The sequence below is a fragment of the Malus sylvestris genome, chromosome 10 (assembly GCF_916048215.2).
Source record: "Malus sylvestris chromosome 10, drMalSylv7.2, whole genome shotgun sequence".
Lineage (NCBI taxonomy): Eukaryota > Viridiplantae > Streptophyta > Magnoliopsida > Rosales > Rosaceae > Malus > Malus sylvestris.
The window spans coordinates 31002307-31013600 of record NC_062269.1 but is presented as its reverse complement, the minus strand read 5'-3'; the positions used below and the strand labels follow the sequence as shown (position 1 = coordinate 31013600).

General features: G+C 37.0%; 2 protein-coding genes and 1 long non-coding RNA gene across 3 annotated transcripts; all 3 read left to right on the top strand.

The window, feature by feature from the left end:
• Positions 1 to 1810, top strand: LOC126586062 (cytochrome P450 94A1-like). The gene has a single exon (XM_050250768.1). It carries the CDS (start codon positions 44 to 46, stop codon positions 1679 to 1681), a length of 1638 nt encoding a protein of 545 aa, XP_050106725.1. The 5' UTR covers positions 1 to 43; the 3' UTR covers positions 1682 to 1810.
• Positions 1811 to 6057: 4247 nt separating this feature from the next.
• Positions 6058 to 6614, top strand: LOC126586064 (uncharacterized). Its single transcript, XR_007610731.1, has 2 exons — positions 6058 to 6188; positions 6280 to 6614. It is a non-coding gene; the product is annotated as an uncharacterized LOC126586064 (long non-coding RNA).
• Positions 6615 to 6893: 279 nt separating this feature from the next.
• LOC126584456 (uncharacterized) lies at positions 6894 to 10850 on the top strand. The gene is made up of 4 exons (XM_050248828.1): positions 6894 to 6998; positions 9552 to 9972; positions 10217 to 10252; positions 10345 to 10850. Exons 1-4 carry the CDS (start codon positions 6894 to 6896, stop codon positions 10437 to 10439), a joined length of 657 nt encoding a protein of 218 aa, XP_050104785.1. The 3' UTR covers positions 10440 to 10850.
• The last annotated feature ends 444 nt before the right edge of the window (positions 10851 to 11294 follow it).

The window sequence follows — 11294 nt, the reverse complement described above, 5'->3', positions numbered from 1 at the left end:
GTCTGATAATTTGCTTTAAACAAAACAAACTCAGACATTATAAATGGACCCCCAAATCTTGCTGCCAAATCATCCGCAAATCAGCAGCACTACAACAACCACTGCAAATTGTCCGACACCTTTAAACCCTTTCCATTTTTCTGCGTTATATCGGCCAGCCATGTTTCTTGAGCTCTTAACCTTCGCCTTCCTCCTCCTCCTTCCCATCCTTTTCTTCCTCTTCAGGTTTTCAGCGGACCCGAACCCCAAAACAAGCAAGCTCCCCAAATCATACCCAATAATCGGCACATTCCCATCTCTCTACAAAAACCACCGCCGCAGACTGCCGTGGTTCACCGACCTCCTCCGCACCTCCCCATCAAACACCTTCACTCTCCACCACTCTCTCGGCCGCCGCTTCGTCGTCACCGCCAATCCCACCGTTGTCCAGCACATCCTGAAGACCAACTTCCCCAACTACCAAAAAGGCGAGACCTTCCGCACCACCCTCGCCGACCTCTTCGGCGACGGCATTTTCAACGCCGATGGAGATAACTGGAAGTTCCAGCGCCAAGTCTCCAGCCACGAGTTCAACACCAAGTCTCTCCGTAAATTTGTCGAACAGGTGGTCGACACCGAGCTTTCCGACCGCCTTATTCCAATTCTCTCCGCCTCCGCCGCCAGCAGTTCAGTCCTGGACTTCCAAGACATTCTTCAGCGCTTCGGTTTCGACAACATCTGTCGAATTGCTTTCGGGTACGACCCGGATTACCTCCTGCCCTCTCTGCCCGAAGCCAAATTCGCAGTGGCTTTCGACGAAGCCGTGCAAATCAGCAGCGACAGGCTCAGATTGCTGCACCCAGTATGGAAACTCAAAAGGGCTCTCGGAATCGGGTCCGAAAAGCGCCTCCGTGCCGTCGTATCGGAAGTCCGCGAGTTCGCGAAAACCATTGTCAAAGAAAAGAAGCGGGATCTGAGCGAGGCGAAGGTGTTGGAATCTGTAGATCTGCTCTCCCGGTTCTTGAGCTCTGGCCACACCGACGAAAAGTTCGTCACCGACATCGTCATCAGCTTCACCCTCGCAGGCCGGGACACCACGTCGGCGGCTCTAACCTGGTTCTTCTGGCTTCTCTCGCAGAAACCATGTGTGGAAAACGAGATCTTGAGGGAGATCAACGAAGCGGCGTCGTCTGAGTCGGCAGCGGGAGGAGGTTACGACGAGGTGAAGGAGATGGTGTACACCCACGCGGCGCTGTGCGAGAGCATGAGGCTGTACCCGCCGGTTCCCACCGACAGCAAACAAGCGGCAAACGACGACGTTTTGCCGGACGGCACGAAGGTGAAGAAGGGGATGAGTGTGATGTACCACGTGTACGCGATGGGGCGCATGGAGGAGATCTGGGGGGCGGACTGGGCGGATTACAGACCGGAGAGGTGGCTGGAGAGAGAGGAGAGGGGGGCTCACAAGTGGAAGTTTGTTGGGAGGGACACGTATAGCTATCCTGTTTTTCAAGCGGGGCCCAGGATTTGTTTGGGAAGGGAGATGGCGTTTTTGCAGATGAAGAGGGTGGTGAGCGCGGTTTTGAAGCGGTTTAAGGTGGTACCGCGGGAGAGGGAGGGCGGGGCACAGCCGGAGCTGTTGTCCTACCTCACCGCGAAGATGAAAGGCGGACTTCCGGTCACCGTTTTGGAGAGAGTTTAAGTATGTATGCGTCAATGTGTGTGTATTGTAACGAGTACGTACTGTTTGTGTATTGTAATGAGTACGTACGTAATTTAAGTCGAAGCCTGTTGCAAGTATTCATGCAACAAATAAAGGAGGAATTTTTCACTGTGCCGTAACATTTTTTTGAATTGTATAACTTTTTTTTGAAATATTTTTCGAATTGTATAATGATATGTGATGTTTCATTCCGTGTTCTGAACATATTAAAAAATCTCTCGAAATAGATAGGAGTGTATAAAGAGAGAAAAGAGTGATGAAATTATTTCTTTTAAATTTCACTTTTATTAGAGGTCTTCAGTATATACTAGTAAATTTTATCCGCCCGTTGATGTGGGAGCGAAAATATAACTATAGGCTATATTTTTAAAGTAAAACTAATAAAAATGATTTGAAAACTTTGAGTTTTAACGATAAGGACAAAAAAATAAAAGGTAAAGTGAATAATATCAGGATTGACTTTTTAATGTAAACATATAATTTTTAGTTAAAATGAACAGTACCAGAAGCTTTTCGTTAAAGTTCTCTATTTGTAACATATAAATAACCAAAGACTAAGATAAACATTAAGTAGAAAATGGAGCAAATATTTTTACAAAGCTGTCTAAGTTTGTGTAACTTATAGAAAAGAAATTGTCAAATGCCTTGTCATTCACATACAAAAATGGCTAGTCTAGTATTCCCCATTGACAGTCATCCTAATGCTTCATTTGTATAATTACTTGAACATAGAATATCCCATAAGAGCACATTTTCCTTGAAGTAGTCACTGCAAATAAAACAATTTGGATCATCAAGGGAAAAAAAAAAGAAAAGGTTACAACTAAAACAAAATGTTAATACAATTGTAATTAATTAGCAGTAATACTTTACATGAATGAACCGGACAAACGATGGCAAACTATGATATCAATAAATGAAAAAAATTTCAACTCCCACAACAAAACCCTAAAGTTGGAAGATAAACGTTTCTTGCAACCAAAAACAAAATTAGACAAAAGATCCACACGCAAAATAGGAAAAAATAAAGAAAACACTTAGCAGGAATCGAATTTTACAACAATTAATTAAAAAAATTTCTTACCAACCAAGCACAAAATAACGGCACACAGCAACCAACGCACCCAAACCGTTGCGATTCCTCCGCGGAAAACAGCGGGAAAAAACAGGCCAACCACCCTTCTAAACGATCGGATCGCGATGAAAACAGCAAGACACATAGAGAAACGCAAAAGATAGACAGAAAAACAGAGAGAAGAAAAGAAGAGGAAAAGAAAAAGTGGCCAAAGCTCAACCAAAAACACCAAAAAGCACCTTCCAAACGGGGAGCAACAGCCGCAAACAAAAATGAAACGGGGGCAAAATAGACAATTTAATGCACAATCCCACCAAAAACCATGAATAAAATGAGGGGTAAAACCGGATGGGCACTGTTAATGAACAATACCCATTCACCGGGTTTTAGTATATATACAATAGAATATATATATATATATATATATATATATATAATTTTTTTTTTTTTCAAAAACAACGATATATTCCAAAGAGATAATAGCAGGTAAGTTGGTTAGGAAAGAAACCAGCCACTTAAGGATTACAATCTTTAGAAAAAAACATCAAGTAATATGTTTGAAGGCTCTTCAAACCAAGAGACTTCAGTGGAGCTGGTAAGAGAGTAGTGAGCAAGACGACGGGCAGCTTGGTTTGCTTAATGGCCAGCTTCGCTCATGCAACAAATCGTGAAATACATTTCTCCTTAATTATTGGCTTATTTTTAGCTATGCTTTTTTAAACTCGATTTTAATCTCACTTTGCTCTGTGTAACTCAAAACTCGTCACTTTACTCTCTCAAACTCAAAATTCGCTCTACATTGTTTTGGGTCTTTTAATTTCTTATGCGGGTTTGATTTAGGTGAGCCAGGCTAATCAATTCTTTTTTATTTTTTCATCTCTTTAGTTCCTTTTAAATTTAATATTCTCTAATTGTTGAACGTTAATGCGTAATGGAGTTTATATTCAAGTTTATTGCACATGTAACATAGTCTCTTTAGGTTGGTCTCATATATGTTTTAGAAGGTGACATATAATTTTCAGGGAGAAGAGAGAGTCAACAAATCTAAGTAAAACAAATTAGCCTTCAATCATCAAAGCATTGGGTTGTTTTTTTAGCAAATTGATTAAGATGGAAGACAAACTATTTAAATTCCAAGGCAACTTAGTCTTCAATCTTCAAAGCATTTGGTTTTTTTTTTTTTTAGCAGATTGATAAAGATGGAAGACCAGCTATTTAAATTCCAAGGCAAATGATGAGTAACAAAAAAACTGAAACTGATAATTTTTTGTCATTTAAAAAAATTTGAAAAGTCCGGATCACTTGATCCAATAATCTTAGTGAAAGAAATCTGGAGTCCAAAAAAACAGCACCATCTTCTCCCTATAGGCTATAGCCAAGAATATAACAAGAGGGCTTCACCCGATCCAACGGCCGAGGAGAGCTGTTCAGAGAATACTATTTTAAACTTTCGATTTCGAAATCCTTTGCTTATGGAAAAGGCAGTGGAACAAGAAATTTAGTTGAGATTCAATTGTACAGAGGATGAAATGTTCCATATGTCTTCATATATAGATGAACAACAAAATTAATATTTTATAAATCTAAAGTATACTATTAAATATTGAATTCAAGTAAATTTATAACATTGATGTAGATAGTAACACTTCGTGGCAAAGGAAACCCAAGAATTATGTGTTTTTTTTTTTTTTTGCCAAACAAATAACTTTCATTCATTTAAAAAGTAACATAAGAAATAGAAGTTTCAAAGGCAGTACAAATACAAGCTAGTCCAAAAGTAAATACAAAAGATCCTGAAAAGGGCAAGCCCACAACAACAAAACTCCAAATCTGGAAGAATGCAGACTCCTCAATGCCAACAGTGCCGCCATCATCGATCAGTCACCACCATCAAGAAGAAATCACGTACAAACTGGATGAACGGAGGGTGAGGGAGCCATCTGGGCAAAAATCGCTTTCATAATCTTACCAAATAGTGCTAAATGCACTTTAAGAACCACTCAACACTAAAGTGAGCTGCCAAAGAGAGACAAGCAATATGTCAAGTAGCAGAGGTCGGGGGTGGAGGATTGACGACAGGTATAAACATCTAGAGGTAAAAAGGGACATAAAAATCTAGACATGAGACGAGCTCAGGGAGATAGAGACAAAACTCAAGAAAACTACAAATTAAAGGTCAAATAATGGATATGCTCTAGTCAAATAAAGTAGGAAAACGGAGGGAGGAGTCGAAGGGAAAAGGGGAAAGCAAAGAGAACGGAGTAGGAAAAAAGGGAAGCAATCATAGGGGAAGATGTTGGAAGAGGAAGGATGCAGAGACGGAAGAGGGCTAGGATTCTCGAGAGGGTGGAAGGCAGGCTACCCACCGACCTCAAGCCAGAACTAGGGGCCAACGGCCAGTAGGCTTGCAGAGTCAGGGTTTTTGGGAGGGGAAAGGGATCCTCTTTTGGATTCTTTTCCACCTAATCTATCTAGTTTAAGATCCGGACCGTTGAAATTTGATTCAACGACTATAATTATTATCATTTTCAAATGGGCTATTTCTTTGTAACCGTTGGATCAAATTTTAACGATCTGGATTTCGGACTAGGTGAATTAGGTGGAAAGGGATCATGCTTTTGGGAGGAAGGAGAAGGGCACGGGCCTAGAGAAATTAGAAACCAAGGATTGTGTCTATTGGGCTATAATTGAGATGCTATTATTTGGGATGGATTTGACTGTGTTCTAGCTCAATCTCCACCCCAAACTACTCTTACTACCATAAATTATTATATATTTGACGAAAGTTTGTCCAACGGACGAATTCTATCGGGTACATAAACTTTACTTGATGGAATTTAGACGTTCAACGGGTAAAAAAGATCAACGTTTTAGTTTCTTCAGAGGTTTGTGCTCAATGAATAATGTTCGGCGGACAAATATACATTCGTCGATAAAATTTTCGCGCCAGAAAAAATTTGAACGTAATATGACAACCTTTGCACGATTAAATTTAAGGTTCCGTCGCGTAAAGTTTACTTCTTTGAGCTATAAAGTCCAAATAAATGATGGGGAAGAATCCAAACGGAACCGCTCAAATTAGATAAATATATCAGTTTGATAACTTTGATTTGATTTTGGATGAGCAAGCATGTGGCAACACGCACAAATGACAACAACATTACACATGCACGGAAGAAAGACATATGGACTTGGCTTGTACAAGTGATTGACATCTAGATCTTGTTCGAGCAGCTAGCGATGGTCAGAATTCAAATGTATCGGCATACATTGACTCGACTGCGTGCATGCCTGAAACTTTTAGAAACCAAACTTCAAGCCAGATCGATCTATAAATACCAATCCATAGCAGTTTGATAACACAAAATATATCTGTGTGTGAGAAAGAAGCTAGAATGGCACAGTGTCCAGGTAAAACTATATAAAGTCGGATTACTGGTATTTCATCGTGGGTTTATTTATTAATTAAATAATTTTGTTATATGTCTGTGTGTGTGTGTAGGTGTAGGTAAGAAGTCATGGCCGGAGGTGGTGGGAGAAAATGGGGAAGCTGTGGCGGCAAAGATAGAGCAAGAGAATCACGGTGTTCGTGCAATCGTGCTACTGGAAGGGTCTGCAACCACCAAGGACTGGAGGTGCGATAGGGTCTGGGTCTGGGTTAATCAACGCGGCGTCGTCACTAGGGTTCCTCGTGTTGGTTAGGAGGTAGGGTTAGCACATGTTATAATTAATATTCACTAATTATCTGCCACGACCCTACGTGATGGTCTTCCACTTTAATGTTCATGAATAAATTGCAACAACTTTACAACCGATAAATTTGATTTTGGTTTAAAATGAGTTTGTAACTCAAGTCGTTAAATTTCACATTCTTCAACATAACCTACTTGCAATTGATAGTAAATACACTCTCTTATGACTATACGGCACGCTCATAAAGCGATGATCCCTTGTTGACATAACTTTGTTAGGAAATTACTTCCCATGGATCGTTTTCCTGAGAATTCCTTGATTGTAGCTATTCATCGTACATCGTACGGTTAGAAATCATTTGAAATTTAAAATTTAAAAATTAAACTTAAATATAAATAGTACCTAACGAAAACTGACCGCACAATGTACGATGAACAACCAATATCACGGGATCCCGATCCTATTCCATTAGATTATACTAGTGTTCCTTTCATAGAGAATACACATATTCTACATTTTGTAAATAACGTATTTTCGTCATATAATTTTATAATCGGAACCATTCAGCTTTTTAGATCATTTCAAGATCATTCTTACAAAATTTTATTCGAATCGGAGGCCATTAAATCATTCAAATGTATTAAATAAATAAATAGTTAATCATGAATAGATTATATGATACTTACATCGTCAATTTGTTTTATACATATGAATAACTAAATGATTTGATTCGAATGATTTTTTGTATGGGTGAACTTCTAATGAAGATTAACTTATACATATGGATAACTAATGATCTGATTTGAATGATTTTTTTTTATTTTTTATGAATGATTCAAATGAAGATTAAAAAGTTAAAACAGGTTTATTAATGAAGTTTACACAGTAGATATACATTATTCAAAAGATGCAACTTTTGCCTTCCATGAGAAACAAAGTATTATCTACTGTTCTAAAATCTCCCCTTAGGCCCCTCCTAAAAATTAGGCGGCTGACTATCTCTTCGATTATTTCTAATACCTTGGAAAATTAAGAAGGGCGTGACTAGGCACTTGCCTAGCTCGCCTAGGCCACAACTTTGACTTAGAGAGAAGTTACATAACTTTCATTTTGTATTTTCCTTTTTAATAAATTGTAAGAGACTTGTTGGATATTTGGATGAACGTTCATTATATATTTGTTACCCATATTTTTAATATGTTTCATACTTTATAATCTAAGGGTGTGTTATCTACACATCCTAAATTACTTCTCACACACCGTTTGTTAATTTCTATATGTTGATCTTTTTCAATTCATCCGATCTGACGGCCGAAAATTAGAAAGGTGTGTAAGAAGTAAAATAGGGTGTGTGGATATCACACCCCTATAATCTATATGTCATTCTATTTTAAAATTTATGTAACCCGATACAAAATTAAAAAAATCTCTTAGACCCCATCTACATCTTTGTTTGTCATCCGGTTAGCACTTAACGCATTTTAGAACCTTAATATTATTTAATTTAGCAAGCTTATTTTTAGCAGTTATAAGTAAAAGCAAACTGAGTTGGCCTATTATTGTACACTGAGGGTGAAATTTATATAAAATGTCAACCAAACAAAATAGCAAAACCCGGACACCACCAAATTAATGCAGTACAGTAATTAATGGTATTCTTCTAGGGTTTTAGGTGGAAGTTCAACATTTTTTTTTCCATCGGTAATAAATAGCATCTACATTAAGGGGAAGAAAAATTAAAAATTAAGGAGTTGGCTTGTCATTGGACTATGTTGAATGGTACTATAATGCCATTCATTACTTGCCATGTGTTAAACCAAAATAATAAAAGACTTTCCTTATTAAGTTTAATTAAAAATTAAATTACTACATAATTAATTAGGTAGTTAATTAAAATTGAATAAAAAGAAACTTTATTTACTCAAGCACACCCCCAGACCTCCTTCCTGTCTTTCCCGTCCCCACCAACCCACCCCCCTTCATCTAAATCAACCCATAACCAGAATATACATCTTCATCTTCAAATCATAAAACCTAGTGAAACCTTGTTGTGCACCCACCAATCATCAAATTTGCATAAACGTCTAGCAAGTATTGTTCTTGTGTTGTTTTAGAGTTTACAGAGTGAGAATTGTTAAGAATAAAAAAGGAGAATTTTACACTGCTACTTTTCTGTATATTTGATCAAACTCTCTTTCAATTAATCATACACAATAAACTTTGCTACTGCATTGATTAAAACCTTATTCATTTTCAATTTTTTATTAAGGTTCTTGGGTATTAATAACATCATTAAATATTTTAATAATAAAATATTTTTACCTAAAAATATTCATTTAGTGTTAAAAATGTGACAATTAGTATATTTATATTTATGGCTAAATTTTTTATCATATATTTTTATTTTTAGTTTGTCCCCATTTTTAATTTGGAAACCTTTTTTAATTTGTACCAATTTTCTTTTCAGTTTTAATTTGTACCCATATATTAATTTCTTTTTGTGCCCATATTTTTTAAAGTTTTATTTGTATTTGTATTTGTGCCCATGTGTTTACCGTCAAGTGACATTATATAATTAATCAGTGATAGAAAAATTACATATGGTATTTTTATGTTTTATGGCTAAACTTTGTATCATATATTTATATTTTTAGTTTGTACCCACTTTTAATTTGCAACTTTTTTTTTTTTAAATTTGTAGTATTTTATTTTTAGTTTTAATTTGTACCCATGCATTAATTTCTTTTTACACCCATATTTTTTAAAATTTCATTTGTACTCATAATTTTTTTAATCTTTTATTTGTGTCCTAATTTATTTATAATGTACCCATTCTTCTATATATATAAAGTGAAAAGGACAAAATGGTAAAACAATCTGAAATACCAAGAATATCCTCACTTCACACACAAAGCTAACTTATAACTGCTCACAGAAATAGGGTCAAAATGATAATATCACAGCATCCATAAATTATCTACAAAAAGCGAAATGCTCCGCATATGTGCCTATCTTAACCATGAACATTCTGGACCACCGGATGAAAACACCCACACTTTAAAATTCATTGTCACCCTTTAGATTGATCTTCTTATAACTACTGCATCGCACTCTAATCTTTTCACCATAAAAAAACACAAAAATAATAATAAAAAAAGAAAAGAAAACCACTCCAGATGGAACCGAAACTCTCCTGCAGCCTGTAGTTTATCTTATCATGCAGCCTGTAGTTTTATCCTACTGGTTTTTGGTTTAATATGTTTTGAATCTTATCCTGCATCCTGTAGTTTTATCAGATCATTCTGTTTGTGCATATCCCAACAACCCAACCACAACCCATCTTGTCTTTTCGTTTTCTATGTAGATTTTGGCTCTCTGAGTATTTTCTTAGTTTCCAATGGCTTGAAGTTCTTCAAGGTTCATCAAGTGTGTGACTCTGGGAGATGGGGCTGTGGGGAAGGCCTGTATGCTTATTTGCTACACCAGCAACAAGTTTCCCACTGTATGTTCTTCTTTTCTGCCAAAAAGAATTTGACTAATTTGTGTGACTTTTGGGTTTTTTGGATTACTTTATGTGGTTATGTGTCTGGGTTGACTTATTTCTTCACACACTCCATCGAGTTTTTTTTTTTCTTTTTAGTTTCTTGGCTATGTGCTTCTGGTTCTGGAATTGGGTCTCTTTATATTTTGTAAATCTATAAACTAATATTTACCAATTTGGCTATGTGCTTCTAATTTTGGTATAGGTCTCTCTATTTTCTTACTTTGTGCTTCTGATTCAGGTACCACTTAAACTAATATTCTCAAAGTTAAGTTTTTCGTTTGTTTGTTATATTCTCGAAGGCTCCTAATTTCTGAGTTTGGTTGCGAATAGTTTTCCAATTGGCAAGAAATGACATTCTGGAAGTGCAGAGGATGCTTGGGATTGAAGGGACGCGAGTCTGCATACGATACAACAACATGGGATGAACAATGACTGTCGGCACATGATCTGCATCAGGGATGTGATGAAATACATGGGGCAACTGGTTGGACTGACGTAATTCGGAGCAAATAAAATGGGGAAGAGCGTGAATGCATTGGCGTCGTTTGAGCAGGTGGTGGATCATCTGTTCATATGGTTGTGCGAATAGGAGAGTTGACGCAGTTAGAGGAGTGAGTGAGTACATAATTATGGGTGTGCCAATTCGGGTTAGGTATAGAATGTTCAACATTAGATAGGGAGGATTTTCTGGTCCTGGAGCTCATGATTCATGGAATTGCAGTATGGGCTAGGCTGTGCAGTTCCAATTACTTGAGTTGAAGAAAGAATGATGAAATTATGATTTTGTAGAACATCTCATTTCTGTTTTCTGGTAATTTGAATTTTTTTTTACTTTCTTTTCTTGGGCAGTTTAAGGATTTGTCTGATAACCAGTTCGTTTTTCTATTTTTAGTTCACATTTTTTATGTGAGTAGGGTGGAGTTGGTTTGAAGTTTGATTTCTTTCTAACCAAAAATTTGTTTACTACCAGCCCTCGGTGATAGGATACGACCACTTCTTCTTCGACGTTGTCGTTGAATAAGGTCCAAGGTGACCATGGTATGCAGATTACTAGACTCTGACACGGTGACGAGTGGGATTAAAATAAGAGAGGGTCAAGTATAATAAGAACCTGGGCATTGTACTCTATATACCAATTGTAATTAGGGATTTAATTAACACAGATTGACACGTTAGTTTTTAATAGCAAATGTTTAAGAGTGTTCTTCATATTTGTGCTGGAAGAATGATGTTAGATAGACTAATTTTTAAATTAAATATGCAAATTATTTGATGTGTCA

Excerpts from the sequence above, each read along its gene's own strand:
- LOC126586062 (XM_050250768.1), top strand. The coding sequence starts at position 44 with ATGGACCCCCAAATCTTGCTGCCAAATCATCCGCAAATCAGCAGCACT.
- LOC126584456 (XM_050248828.1), top strand. The coding sequence starts at position 6,894 with ATGTACGATGAACAACCAATATCACGGGATCCCGATCCTATTCCATTA. Across the intron at positions 6,999-9,551 it reads TTCTACATTTTGTAAATAAC|ATTGATCTTCTTATAACTAC; the intron begins GTATTTTCGTCA and ends GTCACCCTTTAG. Across the intron at positions 10,253-10,344 it reads ACTTTGTGCTTCTGATTCAG|TTTTCCAATTGGCAAGAAAT; the intron begins GTACCACTTAAA and ends GGTTGCGAATAG.